Source organism: Sorex araneus, chromosome 1 (assembly GCF_027595985.1).
Source record: "Sorex araneus isolate mSorAra2 chromosome 1, mSorAra2.pri, whole genome shotgun sequence".
Classification (NCBI taxonomy): domain Eukaryota; kingdom Metazoa; phylum Chordata; class Mammalia; order Eulipotyphla; family Soricidae; genus Sorex; species Sorex araneus.
The window spans coordinates 359,795,523-359,816,532 of NC_073302.1; the positions used below are offsets into that span (position 1 = coordinate 359,795,523).

The 21,010-nt window shown below is 39.3% G+C and overlaps 1 protein-coding gene across 7 annotated transcripts in view; it reads left to right on the forward strand.

Annotated features, from left to right (window-relative positions):
* PDE1C (phosphodiesterase 1C) overlaps window positions 1-21,010 on the forward strand; it is a 645,533-nt gene that overhangs the window by 502,845 nt on the left and 121,678 nt on the right. For all 7 annotated transcript variants that reach the window (XM_055138682.1, XM_055138699.1, XM_055138691.1 and 4 more), the window contains 5 exons: window positions 2,239-2,352; window positions 6,276-6,458; window positions 7,375-7,441; window positions 11,788-11,904; window positions 14,007-14,147. In XM_055138682.1, the coding sequence (XP_054994657.1) occupies window positions 2,239-2,352; window positions 6,276-6,458; window positions 7,375-7,441; window positions 11,788-11,904; window positions 14,007-14,147 (622 nt within the window). The remainder of the gene's footprint in view (window positions 1-2,238; window positions 2,353-6,275; window positions 6,459-7,374; window positions 7,442-11,787; window positions 11,905-14,006; window positions 14,148-21,010) is intronic.

The window sequence follows — 21,010 nt, forward strand, 5'->3', positions numbered from 1 at the left end:
TGGATGAGTGAACTGACTTTATTGTGGCAATTTCTTGGCAGTATAACATGTCATCCTGTTGTATATTTTTAATGTATGATGTGAAGTTGATTATATCTCAATTAAATCAGATAGAGGTCGAGTCATAGGCCATATGATTTTATGAGTGTATCACTTGACATAGTAAATGTATATGAATATATCATTATCAAATTGATTTCTTTGTTTTAAAACAAGCTAAACAAATGTGGTGCTTGGCTCCCCTACATAGCTGACACAAAGAAGTCAGCTTGCCTAGAATCTCAGAGCTAGTGCATTGCAATGTGAGATGCAAATGCAAAGTTGTCCTCCAAGTTTCTGCTTTCTGCTGGCTGTCAACCTGAAAAGTTGCCCAGTCTTCAAATCTCTGTGATATTTTCAGTATTCCCAGGTACCAAACTTTGACCATGTTTTTTGGTATTTTGTCACTCTGGTATTTTTGTTTGTTTTTGTTTGGGGGGCACACCCAGCAGTATTCAGGAGTTATTCCTGGATTTACTCCTGAATTTACTCAGAAATTACTCCTGGAGGAGTTCGGGACCATATGGGATGCTGGGGATTGAATTTGGTTGGCTGCATGCAAGACAAACGCCCTCCCCACTGTACTATCACTTTAGCCCCCATCACTAAATTATTTTAGGTCCTCCTCTGTGAGAACAGTGTATAAGGCAAAAGCACATTTGTTTGTTTTTCATATTATCTGCATCCCTACTACCAGCGCGGAAGGTTTTGTCTTTAGTACATCAGTTTATTATCTATCCTCATTTCTTTTAAACTAGTTTATGTATTCACTCCTAGAAAAATTCTTTCTATCCAGTAAAATAAATTATTTTCATGTACTTCTTGTGCTGCTCTCTCTGACTATTTTGGTAGTCTGAGTCTCCTTCCTGATTTTGAAACATACATGAGCCATGGGGTTGCTATTCTCTGTGACTGCACCTGAAGGGTACTTTAAGCATAGCCAAATCTCAAGCAGTATGGGTTGATGTATTAGCTTTCCTGTATTCAATTAAGAATTTATTTTGTTTGTTTTGAACTCTCATGTATGATCTCGTATAAACACACATAGTAGAAGGACAACAAATACCAAAGACAACAGAAACTGAAAACTGGGATTCAGTAGGAGACAGCACAGTGAGGTGGGCTGGGGACACAGGGACGTGGACATTGGTGGAGGATGTGGTGATGGGATGTTTTGTGCATGAACCTTACCATTAGCAATTTTTGTAGCCACATGGTTCCTAAAATAAAATTTTTAAAAAATTATATTTTTTAATCCCATTATCCCTTTAAAATTGTAGAGAGATCATTTGGATCAAAGGATCAGTTGTAGTGTAAAGGATGGAAACTAGGCTTTGAGTGATGAGCATTTGGAAATATATGTAGATTCACTTATGCATATACCAAAAACCGATGTCAATTACAGGGGAAAATGACCTGTCTGTCCCTCTGTGTTCTTCTTGGGTTGGCAGAGTAATCAAAACAGCATCCCTGGTTACCACAGTCAGTTTAATGTGTTCATGAGGAGAGAAAGTGGTTATGCAGTTCTCTATTACAGTTGGGGAGAAAGAGATTTAAGACCTAAAGTAAGGGAGGAAATAAGGGAGTTCAGGGTGCCAAGGAGAGAGGACTGGGACTCTCCATGACAAAGGAGCGAGGTGGTCCTTAGAGATGAGAATGCTTACTAAGCAACATTAGAGATACCCCCAAACTGCATTCTTCTAGGCCAGTCTTCTATGGCCACTTGTTTGACTTGTTGTGGGACAGAGATGAGAGGAAAGGTTTGACCTTTTCCTTAGCTTCTAGGGCCTTCAGTGTTCTTAACTCAGAATAGTTTGCTTGCTAAAGCAGACTTCTTGGGGAGAGAGACTGAGAATCTGAGGGTTATCTGATTTGAGCACCTTTACCTGAAAAATGTTATACACAAATGTGACTTTAATATAAAATTAAAAATTAAAAATGCTAAAAGACTAGTAGGTCTTGGGACTGTTAATGCATGGTGGATAAGAATGTTTTTGGTTTTGCTTCACAAGAGCAATGTTTCATACATTTATTTTCTATCTCCTTTGAGAACTACTGATCAATCCCACCATTCGATTTGCATTTTATTTCGCATATTATATTCAAGTAATTAAAAGCATTCACTGTGACCTGCATTCACTGTAATTGAAGGCTTTTTGATTTTCTCTGTTCTCAGTGGATCATATCTTTCCTCCACAGGTTGCGGTCTTTGGTCAAACAGTTAGAGAGAGGAGAGGCCTCCATAGTAGATCTGAAGAAGAATTTGGAATATGCAGCCACAGTGCTTGAATCTGTATACATTGATGAAACCAGGTAAGATCTAAAAGACAAAGGTTTGTGCAGTGATGGTAAATTTTCTATGGAAAAAAGTTTTCTGAAATTGACCCTGAGATGGTATGAGGTAGAGTTCAAATAACTATTCCTGGAACTTTCGTTTCCGCAAGCAAATGGGGTAGATTTGGAAAAGTCATGAATCTTCTGTCTCACCTCATCCATAGGAGATGCAGAAGTGAGCTGAGAGCACAAACGTGATGTGAAGTGATGTAACGTCAGAGGGAAAAGTGTTGATTTTAAAAAGCCAGTCTTCAGCATAGAGTCCACTGCAGTTACTCAAGGATTAGCCTCAGCCTAGAAATTACGTCCTGTTTTAATTCACAATATCCACCCACAAGTGGAGTATCCTGAGGATGCAGCTGTGCTCTGCAGTGCCCATATTCCTCCTCCAGCCTCTGCATGTCATTGATTTCCGAAGCTGCTTCCACTCTAGTTATCCCAAAGTACTAAATTAGTTCCCATTATACAAGAATAGGAAAGTGACAAGTTTGTTTTTCTTCTTCTTTTTTGACAAGTAGTGCATGGTCCATCTGTGTGGGCCTGACAGTTCTGTGCTAGGCACCTCCCAAGGCCAGAGACTGAACTTGGGGCTCATGTGAGCTAGGCCTCTGATTTCCTATTTGACCTCTCTCCAGCCCACATTGCTTGTCTTTTAAAAATGTTGAAATGACAAATATGAAAAGCTTTGCCCCTTCTTCTCACCCCTCCCTGCCAGATTCAATCAGGCCCCTCCCTTAGTATTCATGAGATCTTTTCTATGGCTAATTCTACTCTGAAAGGATTTCTGGTAACCTAATGATATTTTGTTTTAAATTTTATATCACAATTTTTGCTCAAATGTTACATTCCAGGCCCCCCCCAACCCAATTGGTGTGTCTAAAGAAAAAAAAAGCAACGCTTTTTTCACTGACAACTGCTTTTACTGTTTGTTTTTAGTAGAGCTTACCATAGGTATAAAAAGCAAACTTTTAAGTTTTATTGCCACTTACTAATATTTAGTTTCCTTTCTAGTAGTCCTTTGAATAACTGAAAAAAATCAACTAGGTATAGTTTATTGATGACTTAAATCACTGTGCTCAAGAAAGAACTGCATTATTTTGGAATTTTTGCTTGAATTTAGACTCTTCAGGTTTAGAGTTTAGATTCTTTAGTGTTCATAATTCCCTATGAAAATAGAGAAACTCTTATTTAGTTCATTATTTTGGAGGACTGGGTTGTAGTGACTGGGCTAATACTTGCTAAAATTTTTTTTCTTTAAAAATGTAGTTTTGGAGTTAGAGAGATTATCAGGGGTTATATGTGTGGCTTGCATTTAACTGACCCCAGTTTGACCCCTAGCACCAACTGATTCCCTAAGTATTGCCAGGTACAGCTTTATTATTTTTTTATAATCCCAGGGGTTTATTTATTTATTTATTAAAAAAATTTATTAGTGAATCACCATGGGGGTACTGTTACAGACTTACAAACTTTCGTCCTTCCGTTTCAGTCATACAATGATCGAGTACCCATCCCTCCATCAGTGCCCATTTTCCACTACCAATGGTCCCAGCATCCCTCCCACCCCCCCACCCTGTTACCCGCCCCCCACCCTGGCTCTGTGGCAGGGCATTCCCTTTTGTTCTCTCTCTTCTTTTGGGTGTTGTGATTTGCAGTAGAGGTATTAAGTGGCCATCATGTTTGGTCTATAGTCTACTTTCAGTCCACCTCTCCCATCCCTAGAGGGCCCTCCTAGCACCCTTTATTGGGTGGTCCCTTCTCTATCTGAGCTGTCTTTTCCCCCAGCATGGGAGGCTGGCTTCTAAGCTGTGGAGTAATACTCCTGGTACTTATCTCTGCTGTTCTTGGGTGTTAGTCTCCCATTCTGCTACTTTATAATCCAAAGATGAGAGCAATATTTCTATGTCTGTCCCTCTCTTTCTGACTCATTTCACTTAACATAATACTTTCCATGTTGATCCACCTATATGCAAATTTCATGACTTCATCTTTTCTAACAGCTGCATAGTATTCCACTGTGTAGATGTATCAAAATTTCTTTAATTAGTAATCTGTTCTCGGGTACTCAGGTTTCCTTCCATATCCATATTCTTTCTGCTATAAATAGTGTTGCAGTGAACATGTAAGTGTAGATGTCATTTCGACTATACTTTTTTGCACCTCTAGGATATATTCCCAGAAGTGTGCTGGGTCAAATGGGAGCTCAATTTCTAATTTCTTGAGAAGCGCCCATACTATTTTCCAAAAGGGCTGAGCCATTCGGCATTCCCACCAACAGTCTGTTTGTGGTTGACTTCTATCTTCAGTGCATCATGGTCTGCAAAGGTAGTTGGTACAATTTCTATCTTCCTGATTCTATTGAGGCATAGTTTTGTGACCGTACACATGGTCTATTTTGGAAAATGTTCTGTGTGCACTGTAAAAAAAATTTGTATTCTTTCTATTTGGGATGCAAAGCCCTGTATAGATCTATTAGCCCTCTCTCTTCTGAATCTTCCTTCAAAGTCAGTGTTTCCTGGCTGAGTTTTAATCCTATAGATCTATCTAGAGGTGATAGGGCAGTGTTAAAGTCTCCAGCTACTATTGTATTGTTAGCAATGTGCCAGGTACAGCTTTAGAGGCCCCTGACTAGCATTTGCACTGCTGGTCCAAATAATTCCTGTCACTGCAGGGCCCAAGCAGCACTAGAACCTCAAGCCCTCACAATGAACCACTGGCTCAGATGGCCAAGAATTTGTGAGAGGGATCTGGACCTCATGAGTACCATTTGGACACTCACCCAAAATGATGTTTATTGAGATTAACTGATATTTGTAACATGGTAGAAGATTAGGAGGTGTAATTTGAAGGTTTCAAATCATTTATGTACAATTATGTATTAAATATTATTAGCTAGGCTAATAGCACTATGATATGTATTTGTCATTTTCTCTCTATGTTCTATATATTAAGATCCTATTTCTTAATGACTTTGAAGCTTAAAATATAGCAATGTGTCTAGAAAAATCTTCAAAGTGGTTTTTAGGGAAGTGAACCTCCCAGATGGTGCTTGGGGAGCCTGGAGGCCGTTCCCAGCCCACTACATGATACTTCAACACTTGGACCTAAGGATACATCACCACTCAGGCCAGTACTGGGAACCACTAGTCCTACTTCTGGCAGTAGTCCAGTCCACCAGGCACATTCAGCTCTGCTTGGGTGCCTCCAGCGCTACACCTCGTGGTGTACAGAGGCCATTCAGTGCTATGGACTGAACCAGAATCTTATGCATACAAGGCCTCTGACCCTTGTGATATCTCCCCAGCCCCAAACATCCGTTTTCACGAAATAGATAAATGTTTCATGGCCCATCAATAAATAAGACCCTTACGTTTGGTTTATTTGGAGGGTTTAGTCTATACCCAGTGGTGCTCAGTGTTTACTCTTGGCTCTGCACTCAAGAGCCACTCCAGGTGGGACCGTATGGGGTTCCAGAGATTGAACCAGGTTGTCTGGGTGCAAGGAAAGCATCCTACCCACTGAACAATTGCTCCGGTCCATGCATTTTTTGAAAAATGGAAGGTTTAGACTGTTCAAATTCCACAGGTCTTCTGGGTTCCCTGAATACAGTGGGCCTGCAACCCACTGAACGTGAGATGGAGCAGAGTGGACTTTTCCTGATTCCTTTGAGCCATTGACTCAGCTGCTTGAGCTTCCCTGAAATGGAAGTGGCTGGTCAAAACCACCTTGAAATAGATGAAGCGCTCATCAATTGAAACCAAAGCAACGCTGTCTTTTTTATGGCAAATTTTGTTTGGTGTCTTTGTGCCTGATTTTGCAGGAAAGGTGGGAAGAAGCATCAGTAGTTTGGCCAGAAAACACTAACTTCAGACTTCTCAGTGTCCTGTGTCTCTTATCTACAGGCGGCTCTTGGACACAGAGGATGAGCTCAGTGACATTCAGTCGGACGCAGTGCCCTCTGAGGTTCGAGACTGGCTGGCCTCCACCTTCACCCGGCAGATGGGGATGATGCTTAGAAGGAGTGAAGAAAAGCCTCGGTTCAAGACCATTGTCCACGCTGTGCAGGCTGGGATATTTGTGGAGAGGTAAAAAATAACTGTCATTCAGTAATCGAACAGCCATAAGAACACCAGTTTTGATAACAGGACACTTGCCTTTGATGCAGTTTTGGTCTGTTTACAAGTTCTGAAAAGTCTTGCTGAAAAGTCTTGCAAAGGCCTATCTATACTAAGCTCTGGAACATCATTCAGGCACACTTTTGCATTTCTCAGAATTCTTATTAACTAGAGGTGTTTTGAGTTCAGTCTCTGAATTTTAAAGCACGCCAGGGAAGCCAGCAACCAGCATGTACGTGTACAGGAAACGCTTGATGTACAGAGATGCTCTCCTGATATCCACATGGGGAGTGGGGCTGCTTTGGAGTGTTGGCCCAGGGAAGGAAGTTAATTTAGGGGTTTCAGGTCGCCATGACATTCCAGTTTGTTTTCGGCATTTTGTTCTTTGAATTTGAATAGGTCCCTTCTCTAGAAATAGATTTCATAAATTGATTCACGCTTCCTTTAATCCTTATTGCATAATTACAGGACTAAACATGCCAAAATCAGTTTGGAGCTCACCTGGAACCTAGGTTTTGACTGTTTTAAAGGCAGCATCTTCTAAATAAGGTTTTTCAATTTCAAATGACCACAGTGTATACTGTCTAGGCTGTGCTATAACTCACTTCTGGCAGAAGAGGTGACCTGTTTTAATAATTCAATTTCCAATTTAAAACATACAGCCATTTCCTCCAACGGTTTATGTATTGAGTATTGTTTTAGTTTTTCTTGAATTTTAGCACTTTAGCCACTTGAGTGACTACGAAAATAGATTATGAAAGAAATTTTAGGTGCCTTGGGCTTTCCCATGACATGAATTTCTGTTATTTGTCAATACTTGATATTTGTCTGTAGCAGGGTCATCATTCTTTGGGAGATAAAGTATTTTCCCCTCTTATTTTTCCAGGATGTATAGACGAACATCAAATATGGTTGGACTTAGCTATCCTCCAGCTGTTATTGAAGCATTAAAGGTAATACCACTAAAAATATTTTACAATGTACCTGGCACCCTATAAAAAACTACAGTTAAATTTGTTGTCAGAAAGTAATGATTTTTCAGTTATAGTTCACTTACAGTTTTCCCATCACCCCTGACTTTTAAAATATTTGTTCCTGCAGTTATAGTATCACTTTCTTTTTTTGTGTAATTTTTTTTTAATTAACCCAATTTTGGGTCGAGGGTGATAGTACAGCAGGTGCTTCCCTTGCAAACAGCTCACTTGAGTTCAGTCTCCAAAATCCTCGTATGGTCCCCCACCATGCGACACCTCAACCTCCAACCCTAAGAATGATCCTCAAGAGCAGAGCCCGGAGTAAGCCCTGGGCATTGCAAAAACACCAAAACTCATTAATTTAATTAAGCCATTCTTTATATTTATAAACGTTTTGCTGTTGTTGCCATTTATTTCTGGTTTGGTGGGCCATATCTGGCAGGCTCAAAGGAACATATGGGGTACCAGGGATCCAGCAAAGGTCAGCTGCATGCACATACCTTTACCCGCTGTACTATCTCTCTAGATCCACTTAATGTGTAAATTCTTAAAACAAATCACACTATATGGGCTTTATTTCTTCAGACTCCCTTGAAGTCATTCATGGTTTGTACTGTGATCTGAGTCAGACTTCAACCACAGGCGATCAAAGTTGTTCTGGTTGTACAGATTCTATATCAAGAGCATTTTTAATAATTACTGCACCATTGTTATCTACTCTGAGTTCACTTTAGATGAAGAAGCTAAGATCCAGAGAGAGGTTTTTATTTTTAAGATCTAGATAATTGAGGTAGAACGTACTCTTGGTATCAGAGTTCTCAGCATATAGTAATAATCTTTCACTAACATTTTACTGCATGAGTATTTGGATCCAGAGCCCTGGCCCTCTTCATAGATCATACTGATTTCCTAAGATTCTCACTAAGCCCAAAAGTTCCATGGGAAATGAGGCAGATGTTTGAGTTTAAGCAGGCTAAATATTTCAGAATTTGTTCCAAACAGGCAAGCTTTTGGTATTCAGTGGAATATCAAGAGACCCCAAACAGATGTATGCCTGAAGGTATATGTTGGTGTAGAGCCATTAGTGTGAGACATGAACTGAAACACTTTGGATCTTTATGTTGGAGGATGTGGCTGCACTAAGACGCAGGGTAACTGGGTTGATTGACATTGCCTGATGACTACACATGTACCATCCATCTGTTCAGGAGAGTTTCAACATTTTATTGTTAAGGTTATTGCTGTCTTCTCTGAAAATGAATTACCTGGTATTTCCAGAAGATAACTTGAAAATGTGGTTGGCACTTAATTAAGCACTTAATTAATAAATTAAGTGCTTAATTAATTTAACATCAAGATATAGTTTTTTTTTTCTTTTTGGGTCAAACCCGGCGATGCACAGGGGTTACTTCCTGGCTTTGAACTCAGGAATTACTCCTAGCAGTGCTCAAGGGACTACATGGGATGCTGGGAATCGAACCCGGGTTGGCCCTGTGCAAGGCAAATGCCCTACCCGCTGTGCTATTGCTCCAGTCCCCAAGATATAGTTCTTTATGGGCATTTTTATTGTATATTTGTAGTGATTTCTCTTGTATCAAGAATATTCACTGACTGAATTTTTGAGAGTTCATATATTCAGGCACATATTCTCAATTATTTGTTTACTCTCTCTCATAAAACCAGAAAGGATAGTCGAGAAGTCAAGAGGAAGATAACTTTTTCTATTACTCTTCTTTAACCCTTATTCTCATGCCTAGTCTATCAGTATGGTTTACAGTGACATTTCCCATGTAATCAGGAGAATCACTTCATGGGAACTGATGTTTCATAATACCCATTAAGAAATTGCATTGATTTTTAAAATCAAACCAGAAGCATTCAGTGAAGCTCTAAGGAACTTTATGAGTATTCCTTAATCTTTAATGGTTTCCTCTACTGTGAAATATAGGTGATTATATCAGTACTAAGAAATTTAGGAAACTTCCAAATTGAAGCATAATTTTATGCAGAATAATTGCATGTGCATGAATTATGATTTTATACTTAGGGAAAAATGATTCTCAGATGCCCACATGTTATCTTTCTGATAAAGAATGAGCACTCACTCTGACTCACTCTGCCTGTCTGCCTTCTCTACAACTATTGTGCATAACTCTGAAGCTGTTATTTCCCTTGATTCTGTCCTCCGTATACTGGAAAGTTCAAGACTTTTTACAATGAAATATTTTCCCATCTCTCTCAACTCTGATTTTATTTGCAGTGGATTTATGGTGAGCTGGAAAGGGCACAGGGACAGAGATTTTTTTTTACTTTTTTAGTGCATTTTAGAAAAATTTTTTAATATTAACTTCCAGCAGTTTATCTGGAATTACTGTTGTTTTTTTCTATTACAAAACTTTTCCCCAAAGGCTGAATGAATACAATTCAATAAATTACCCTTCACGCTTCTGTCATGTTAAACATTGTGTTAATGTAAGAGCATGGCATAAAATAACACTTAAGTGGGGTGGAGTGATAGGTACTTAAGTGGATAGAGTGCTTGCCTTGCATGTGGCCCACCTGGATTCAATCCCTGGCATCCCAGGTAGTCCCCAAAGCACACCAGGAATTATCTCTGTGTGTGGAGCCAAGAGTAAGCCGGATGTGACCGAGAAACAAAAACAAACAAAATATCACTTAAGAGAATTCACCGCCACCTATTTATGAATTGAAGTATACTGACTTTTGCTTTGTTTTATTGTTTTTATTCAATAAATGCTAGCTTAAAATTTGAGGTGACTGATTTCTTGTGTAATAAGGTGGGGTCATTGGAAATGTCCCGGTGGGCTGTCTCTAAAAATTGTCTATTGTGTGACTCAAGAAGAGACACCTTGGACTGTCTCCACGTTTAAAGGGGGAGAAAGTGAGGACTTTCAGACTTAAGATTTCAGATTTCAGACTTCAGATTTAAAGACTCGGTCCCCACATTACTGACTCCAAAAATGGATGTGTTTTTATATGAAATAATGGTTTCCTCCGTGGAATTGGTATAGTAGATTGGATTGGAATTGGAAATGGTTTCCTCCATGGAATTGGCTCAGTAGATTGGAATCACACATTATTTTGTGCTCTATATCATAAGTATTTCTGAATGCCTTTTAATCTTTCTCAACTGTGGGATATGAGAATGCCAATCAGTAGTGTAGAAAGGCTGGGGAGAAGTTTAGAGCCTGGAAGCAGACTAGGTGGTCAAAAGTGAATTAAAAATTGAAATTCAGTAGCGGTAACTGACAGGTTTTAAAAACCCTGAAATTAGACATCAGTGTTCCTAAGAACTAACTCCAGGTGTCTTAGGGAAATTAGTTTGTGTCTCAGTTTTCTTTTTCTTCTCTTTTTAGAGGGTTAGGTGCTTGGGCCACACCTGGTGGTGCTCAGGGCTTACCCCTGCCTCTGAATTCAGAGATCACTCGTGACAGTTTTCAGGGTATCATATCTGGTGTGGGGTATTGAACCCAGATTGCAATACCTAGAGAAAGGTAGGAAATTAATAAACTCTAGCTGCTATTACTGTACTCAGATACTATGAGACTAGCATTTTTTTTTTTTTCAGGAAACACTGTAAGTCAGTGAGAAGAGAAAATGTTTGAGAAGAAAGGGCATTACCATCTTGGTCTACAGGCTGAAGTTAGAAAAAATGAGGTCATGAAATTTGCTTATACATGGATGGACATAGAGAATATCATTCTGAGTGAAATTAATCAGAGGGCGAGGGACAGACATAGAATGATCGGGCTCATTTATAGGAATATTTTTTTTTACAAAAAAAAAACAAACCAGTATGAGACTAATACCCAAGGATAGTACAAATGAGGGCCAGGAGGACTAGTACATGGTACGAAGCTTGCCACAAGTTGTGGGGGATTACTGTTTGGACAGAGAAGGAACCACTATGACAGTGATAATTGAAAATGGTCACTCTGGACCAGAAGTCAGTGCTGAAAGGAGGTAGTGTGATGTACATGATAACCTTTCAGTAACCGTATTGCAAACCACAGTGCCTGGAAGAAAAGGGAGAATAAAAGTTTCTGTCATAGAGGCATGTTGGGTAGGAGGGGGTGTGGCGAGAGAGAAGCCTGGGATATTGGTGTGAGAAATGTACACTGTTGAAGGGACAGGTGTGGGAACATTGCATGACTGAAACCCAGTCATGAACAATTTTGTAACTGTATATCGAAGACAACTCAGTTAATAATAAGTTAAAAAGATCCTGGCTGAAGGCTGCAAACTGATTCCAAGTGGTAAGACTGGGACTGCTGCTAACGCATTCTTCTTCCGGCCTTGTGCAGGATGTGGATAAGTGGTCTTTTGATGTCTTTTCCCTCAATGAAGCCAGCGGTGATCACGCACTGAAATTCATTTTCTATGAGTTGCTTACACGCTACGATCTAATCAGCCGTTTCAAGGTCAGTGCTTAATATTGTTTTTTAAAACTTATATTTGTCTATCTTAGAATTTGGGGCTCAGATTTTTAACTATTTACCCCACGTTACCCTGGGTAAATTGGGGACCCTGAAGGCTACTGCTCCAAACTCTTCAACGAGGGGCATCTTTTTAGCCCTTCCTTGTCTGGTGAGGGTCATGTTTAGGATCCTCCATCCTAGAAGGATAATCAATAGCCTGGACTAACGGAACTCCCTTCAGTGCTGTCTATAGAGGCCTTTCTGCCTCACTTCATGTCCTACTGGTCGCCACCAGCAAAGCAACAATAATGGAGACAGAGTACACTTTTATTCTCTCTGCAGACTTTTAACCCTACCACTTGGTTTAAGCTCTGACAAATCCTTTCCCTTATTGTCTGTGACAGACACTTGGTATTTCCCTGCCATTCCTGCTTCAGGGGGATTCTTCAGCTTTAAGTTAAGAGCAGAATCCTTTCCAGAGTCCAGGTCCTGCAACCTTCTCATTCCATCAACTCTAGAAGTGATGCCAAGTTCTCTAGGGAACTAGCACTTTCATCTCTGATGCTGATCATGGCACACTCTCCAGGCTTCCCTTATCATGGGGAAGCCTCTGGAATGGGCAAGTGTTTTCGGCATAATGCACTGATTTCTCTGGACTGCGTGGTTCTTTGTTACTTTCCTAAGAGCTAAGGATTTGGAAGTATGTTTTCTTACGTAACTACATGTTATTTGTGGCAGGATCCTACTTGCTTGGTCCTTCAGAGGATGGTGTAAAGTCTTTGCTGAGAATAAATCTGCTATGCACATACGTACCCTTTACCAGGCATTTCCCGGAACATCTTAAAGAACCTAGGTGTCCTAGATCTTAGTTTTTTTAATATGACAATAAACTAATACCATATCTGATATTCAGTACTGAAGAATTATCTACAAAGAATTCATGAAGAACTGAAGTAATATCACTGTATCACTATCACTCTCATCCCATTGCTCATCGATTTGCTCATCAGGCACCAGTAATGTCTCCATTCTGAGACTTGTTACTGTTTTGGCATATCGAATACGCCACGGGTAGCATCCCAGACTCTGCCGTGCAAGTGAGATACTCTCGGTAGCTTGCTGGGCTCTGCGAGAGGGGCAGAGGAATCGAACCCAGGTTGGCCTTGTATAAGGCAAACACCCTACCCACTGTGCTATCACTCCAGCCCAAAGTAATATATTCCTTATTTTTTTAAATTAATGTGCATTTTTCCTTATTAACCTGCCATACACATTCTCTCTTTTATCACCAGTTTTGGATTTAATAAATTACCAAGGAATTGATCTAGAAAACAAATACAGTGAATGCTTTCAGGGGGTTGTTATTTTGTATAGGCGTCGTGCAATTGTTCTTCACTCTCGGTCATGTAGAAAGTATGGAATTAGATTTTATATATATATTTGTATAAGTATACAGAAAAGCAACTAGATTTATTGGAGGCATTATTTCAATTTGTAGGACACTAATAAGAAATTCTCAGTACTATCCATTTGGACAGAGAATGTTTATGTTCCCATATATAACAGACTGTCTTGTGATTTTTGGTTTTTATTTTCACATGTCCAGTGCAGTCTCTCTTTTTAAACCACACTGCTTTCAGAAGGGTGCAGCTCTGGTTTGCTTTGAAATCATACTATCATTCAAGATCTTTGTTTTACTAAAACAGAGATCTTTTTGTTTTTCTTCACATAAATGAAATGTGCTGCCTACCAGTTGTTCATTTAGTATTTAAGAAACAAAAGACTTGATCCTTGCCTTAGAAATAAATGAGCACCTACCCTTATTATGTTCTAAATGTTTCTCTATGTCCTTTCTTGACCCTCTGAACTAGAGCACAAAGAACGCCTTGCATGGCAGACTTTTCCTAAACCATGGACTTCCTGTAAGACTGTTAAATTATTCTGTCAGTTCTTTGGTGATTCTTTCTTTTTTACTCACTTTGAAAAGGTCTAATTTGCGCAAGTGATACACTTCCAGAAAGAGACACTTAGAGTGTCTTGGATTCTCGTTTCCTCACTTAAAGCTACTGAGTTCCCAGCTAATTAACCTTACTGCTCTCTTTCAGATCCCAATTTCCGCTCTTGTCTCATTTGTGGAGGCCCTGGAAGTGGGGTACAGCAAGCATAAAAATCCTTACCACAACTTAATGCATGCTGCTGACGTTACACAGACTGTGCATTATCTCCTCTATAAGACAGGAGTGGCCGTAAGTACACAGAGGAATTCTTAGGTTACTCAATGTGATGTAATGATATTTTTTAATTGGCTTTTGTTTTAATGGTGGGTGTTCTGATTCTCAAGATATCGAAGACAAGAAGTGCCTCATATTGTGGACTTCCCCAGAAATTATCTAACCAGTCCTGTGAAGTCTTTGGGTTTCTTCTTCCCTCTGAAATTTTCTTAATCTTTGGCTGGTGGAATGGATAACCGTAGTGATTATCATCCTTACCAGATTATAATTAAGCTAACCATAACTTATGTCACAAAATAAGTATTCTCAGGTTTGGAGAGTAGTGCTATTCACCTCTTGCTATGGCCAACCATGATATCATGCATACCCAAATCATATTGAGTACACTTGGCAGCCGTGCTGTGCAGGTCAAGTTTGTTTTAACCACTAGGTTATTTTCACAAGCTCTAAGGTTTATTCTCATGGTTTTTATTTGCCTTTTTATTTTTTTGAGCCTAGGAATCAATTTTTACTTTTAACACTTACTTTTTTGGTTTCAATTTCTGCTATCTACATGTTTTTGAGTCTCTGTTTTATAATTCTTTCTATTAACTGACATGTTCAACATGGTTGTGTTTGTGCTTTTTGACTTGATATAAGACATTATTATATATAAAACACATATATGAATACACATATACATATATATATAGCTATTAGTGACAAACAGCTATGACTTTGTGGCTTTTTACTTTGAAATCTTCAGAACTGATATCAAGATAGACATTCTTTGGGTGGGGTTTCTTAGTTAGCTCCCCCAAACCCAGAATAAATTTGTTATCTTTTTAAGGCATACTAAAATATTTTTGTCTGATGTCTCATTGAATTAAAAATGGAATGCAGTGGGAAGAGTGTAGGATTCTGAGCTAGATATAGTTGGATATAAATTCTGACTTAATTACTTATTAAATTTTGTGACCTGTGATAAATTGCTCAAATCTAAGTCAGGATTTCCTCCTTTCTAAAATAGTGAAACGTGTTCTACCTTGTAAATATGCTAAAGCTTCAAAAAGGGATAAAGCTTCAAAATTACAAAAATTAGGAAGCCTAAGAGAGGATTCTCAGTCATTGAGATTTGTTATTATAAAACCATGCAGGATTTCCCCAAAATGTGTCATCCTGTTTTTAGCTTTTCCATACTATAAAGCTCCTATTTAAAAATATTCTTTTACAAATTCAAATGGCCAAAAGGCACATAAAAATGCTCTATATCACTAATCATCAGGGAGATAGATGCAAATCAAAACAACAATGAAATATCATCTTACACCATGGAAACTGGCACACATCAAAAAGAACAAAAACAACCGCTGCTGGTGTGGATGTTGGGGGAAAAAGGGAGGGACTCTCTTTTATTGTTGGTGGGAATGCCAGCTAGTGCAGCGGTTTTGGAAAATCTGGACATTCCTCCAAAAACTAGAAATTGAGCTCCCATATGACCTAGCAATACCACTTCTGGGAATATATCCCGGGGATGCAAAAAAAAAAAATCAGTAGAAATGACATCTGCACTTGTATGTTTAATGTAGCACTATTTGCAATAGCCAGAATCTAGAAAAAACCTGAGTGCCTGAGAACAGATGACTGATTAAAGAAACTTTGGCATATCTGTACAGTGGAATACTATGCAGCTGTTAGAAAAAAATGAAATCATGAAATTTGCACATAAGTAAATGAACATGAGAGTATCATGCTAAATGAAATGAGTCAGAAAGAGAGGGACAGACATAGAATGACTGCACTTATTTGTGAAATATAAAGTAACATAATAGGAGACTAACACCTAAGCACAGTAGAGATAAAGGTCAGGAGGTTTGCACCACAGCTTGGAAGCTGGCCTCACATTCTAGGGAAAGGCAGCTGGGATAGAGAAGGGACCGCTAAGTAAATGTAGGTTGGAGGGATTGCTCGGAATGGGAGATGCATGCTGAATGTAGACTATGGACCAAACATGATGGCCTCTTAGTACCTGTATTGCAGACTATAATACCCAGAGAGAGAGAGAGAGAGAGAGAGAGAGAGGGAGAGAGAGAGAGAGAGAGAGAGAGAGAGGATGTGCCTGCCACAGATGCAAGGGGTGGGAGGAGTGGTTGCGGGAGGGATACTGGGAGCATTGGTGGTGGAGAATGGGCACTGGTGGAGGCATGGGTGCTCGATCGTTGTATGACTAAAATATAATCATTAAGTTTGTAAGTCTATAACTCTAATGGTGATTCAATAAAATTTTTTTAAGTAAAATAAAAAATATTCTGGGGCTGGTGCAATAACACAGCGGGTAGGGCATTTGCTTTGCACGGGGCCGACACGGGTTTGATTCCCAGCATCCTATTTGGTCCCCTGAGCACAGCCTGGAGTAACTCCTGAGTGCAAAGCCAGGAGGTAATTCCTGTGTATTGCCGGGTGTGACCCAAAAAATAAAATAAATTAAAATAAAAAATATTCTTTTAAAAATATATTTTTAACGGTTTAGGTCACCCCTAGCCATGCTCAGTGGTAACTAACTCCTGGTGGTGCTCAGGGGACCACATAAGATGCCAGGAATTGAATCTAGTGCATGTGCAAGGCAAATGCACTACCACTGCACTATTTTCCTCCTCTTAAAAAACATTTTTTCATTATAGAAGTATTAGATATGCCAAAAACTGTAACAAGTCTCACAGTGGAGATGTTACTGGTACCTGCTTGAGCAAATCGATGAGCGATGGAATGACATGACAGTGACAATGACAATAGAAATACTATAGAGGGTACTTATTCAGTTTAAGAAAGGATTCTTCAGTGGTTAATGGTTTTTTTCAGGTAAGTTCAGAGCTAAGTGGTCCACATTAATACTGCTATTGTATCTTTTCCTAGAGTTCTTAGATAATGCAATATGGCATCCAAAAAAGTTGAAAAGCACACCACAAAAATAATTTGGTCACTTTCTTTTACAAAGTCTAGCAAATAATTCAAATTAGTAGATCAACTCTAAGTAAGAGCTGGACAAATTAGATGTCTTACTCACTGAAAACTAATAAGCATCATGGAAATAATGTATATTCCTAGCAGCTTAAAAATGTGATAAAAAGGAAACAATGAAACTGAATCAAAAGACATCTAGATGATTTTTTAAACATGTGGAGAAATAAATATGGTTTTTATGCAGATGTCAGCTTCCTCAAACTACTTTCTAAATTCAAGGCAGGTGCCAGAGAGACAGCTCAAGTGGTGGAGCACAACCGTGACATATGCAGTGCATGTTTCCGAGTGCAGTCTCTGGCACTATACGCCCCTTCTCCAGCACTGTTTAGGATAGCCCTTATGGTCTTCATGCACCAATGGGTGTGGCCATTACTAAAAAAAAATGAATGGATTAAAATTAACACCACTGAAACGTCTCATAAAATTTAATATGAAATCTATGATCAGCTGGCCCTGCAATTTATGTGAATTAAATATTTCACACCTTAGTTAAGACAGTTTTGAAAAAGATAATGTTTGTGGCTGGATAGTTCTTACTCTGCTTGATATTAAAATAACTAATGAAACTATTTTAATAAAACAAGATGGTATTTGTGCTCAGAATAGATGTACATTAATGGAATTGATTAAAGTTTTAAAAAATAAACTCAAATATTTACTGAGCATGTACATTCCGGGTCCCTTCTTGAAGGATGAGGATGCATATGGGGATAGTACAGAACAGTCATCTTAGTGAGAGGTTTCAGACAGAACGGTGAGAACAAGAGCGAGAGAATGTCACTAGTGTTCTACCAAGAATTAAAGTAGGACAGGAAAAGCCTCTTTTCCTTTTTTTTAATTTATTTTTAATTAGTGAATCACCGTGAGGGTACAATTACAGATTTATACATTTTTGTGCTCATGTTTCCCCCATACAAAGTTCGAGAACCCATCCCTTCACCAGTGCCCATTCTCCACCACCAGTAACCCAGCATCCCTCCCACCCTCCCCAGTCCCGTCTTCCCCCACCCCACACTGCCTCTATGGCAGGGTATTCCCTTTTGTTCTCTCTCTCTGATTCAGTGTTGTGGTCTGCAATAAAGGTGTTGCGTGGCCATTGTGTTCAGTCTCTAGTCTACATTCGGCACACATCACCCTTCCCCCACATGACCCCCGACCACATTTTACTTGGTGTTCCCTTCTCTGAGTTGCCCAGAATGAGAGGCCAGCCTCCAAGCCATGGAGTCAACCTCCCGGTACTTATTTCTACTATTCTTGGGTGTTAGTCTCCTAGTCTATTATTCTATATTCCACAGATGAGTGCAATATTTCTATGTCTGTCTCTCTCTTTCTGACTCATTTCACTTAGCATGATACTTTCCAGGCTGATCCACTTACATGCAAACTTCATGACCTCATTTTTCCTGATAGCTGCATAGTATTCCATTCTATAGATGTAACAAAGTTTCTTCAACCAGTCATCTGTTCTAGGGCACTCGGGTTTTTTCCAGATTCTGGCTACTGTAAAGAGTGCTGCGATGAACATATAAGTGCAGATGTCATTTCGACTATACTTTTTTGCTTCTCTGGGATATATTCCCAGCAGTGGTATTGCTGGGTCAAATGGGAGCTCAACCTCTAGTTTTCTGAGAATCGTCCATATTGTTTTCCAAAAGGGCTGAACTAGTCGGCATTCCCACCAGCAGTGTAGAAGGGTCCCTTTCTCCCCACATCCTCTCCAACAGTGGTTGCTTTTGTTTTTTTGAATGTGTGCTAGTCTCTGTAGTGTGAGGTGGTATCTCATGGTTGTTTTGATCTGCATCTCTCTGATGATTAGTGATGTAGAGCACTTTTTCATGTGCCAGGAAAAGCCTCTTTCAGAGGTAGTATTTGGTCTGATGTAAAGTGATTTTAGGCTTGAGCTATGCAATACTAAGACCTGAGGAAGAGTATGTGAGCAGAATGTGGAGGACCAGGGCAAAGGCTCTCCTGACAGCTTTGTAGCAGTCATGGACCGGGTGAGATCAGCGTATAAGCATAGAGAGAGAGATACAGGGTGGGCAGAGATACAGATGGCCCAAAGAGAAAGAGAAAATACAGTGGTTAAGGCTTTTGCCTTACATGTAGCTGACCCCGGTTTACTCACTGCATATGGTCCCCAACTACTGCCAGGAGTGATCCCGAGCACCACTTGAGTGTGGCCACAAAAGCCAAAACTAAAGTTTAGAGAAGAAGGAGGAGCCAGGACAGGTCTGGTTTGCAGGCATTTAAATATTTTGTCGTGCTTCTACAATACCCTCAACCAAAAAGAGATCTTTGATATTCCTATGATACTTCAGAGTACTTTGGTAAAGGACAAACCGGATGTGAAAATATACTTTGAGCTCATCTCTTCCACTTACTGCCTACTGTGTGTACTACACCATGGGGATTTAAAAGTGAATCATACACAGCTTCTTCAGCCCTCAAGAAAAACTCCTAAGCATTTTATGTTAATGCAAGTTATCATTAACTTCAGTGTTACATCATAGCAGCCAGTGATCATGATGTTTTGCATGCTTTGCATAAATTAGTTCATTTGCCATTTGCCATTGAATTTTTATTATCAATTTAAGCTATATTCAAACTCATTCTTAAATATGGAAACAACTTTCCACCCACTCTCTCTTGGAAATGCAGCTCAAAACAAACTTCTTTCACTGCAGACTTATACAAACAGTAGGGAACATTCTCATGAATGAAGAACATATTGTTACTGTAACCTTTCATTGTAAACCAAGAGGAGAAAGCCTTTAGTTCATTAGAATATTGTAAGCTGTAAGATACAAAAGGAATTAAATTATGCCATTCATAAAGTAAGGTCGGTTGAGCTTTAACATCAATATTATTACTCATTATAATCTCTTTCTGTTACTCCTTATTACTTAAATTGAGTGCCTAAAAGATTCTTGAATCTTCTCAGAATTAATCTGCTCATTTCTAAGAGAAAATTCTTGAGCAGAATTAGATTGAAGAGTTGTTGATTGAATAGAGAGGAATCAGACTCTACATTCCAGTTTGCTTTTTCATTCAGATCAAAAGATCCCCCAAACCAAAGCTGTATCTTGGCTGCTTTTATTGCTTTTGTCAGGCAAGGTGCCATTAATTTTTTTTTGCTTATGTTTTCTAAAAGGGAGAAGCTGTGTGTGTTCTTTAGACAAAAATCATCATACTTAGAAGCAGTAGGACATGTAATCACATGACATCTGGTTAAAGAGTGCTAAGTAAGTTACTAGGATTTATGGTTGCATGACTTTGCTCCCATGACCTTTGCTCTCTTGTCAAACCATTTGACATATTCATTAGAAAATATGAAGTTTCTAATCAAAGGATCTTTAAAAATGGAGATTATGCTGGATTTTTCCAGGTAAACCCAATGTAATCTCGTGAGTTCTTTAAATTCAAAAGTTCTGACAGAAGGAGTAAGAGAAGGAATCAACCGACCACCCTCTACTAACTTGAAGTTGGAGAGAACCCATGCATCAGGAAATGGAGTGAATCTGCCAGTTTCTGAACTGTGCTTAAATTGGATTTTCCACAGAGCTTCCAGAAAGGAACACAGTCACATGAACTCGACGTTTCAGACTTGTGAGACGCTGACCAAACTTCAGATACTCCACACTCTGTTAGGAAGAGTGTCTTTAATCTTAAGTTTGTGATTGTCGGCTAAGGGAGCAGCAGAGAGTTTAAATAGGGGTGGAAACAGACAACAAAAGAAAAGTGTTCTACGTTACAGAGGAACAACTTGCTAGTTATATATTCTTTTGCAATTTTGTTCCTCTCATTTTCCTCCAGTTTTATACTGAGTCTTCTCTCCCTCGCCTGCCATCATACAGGCCACATACGTACACAGCACACAC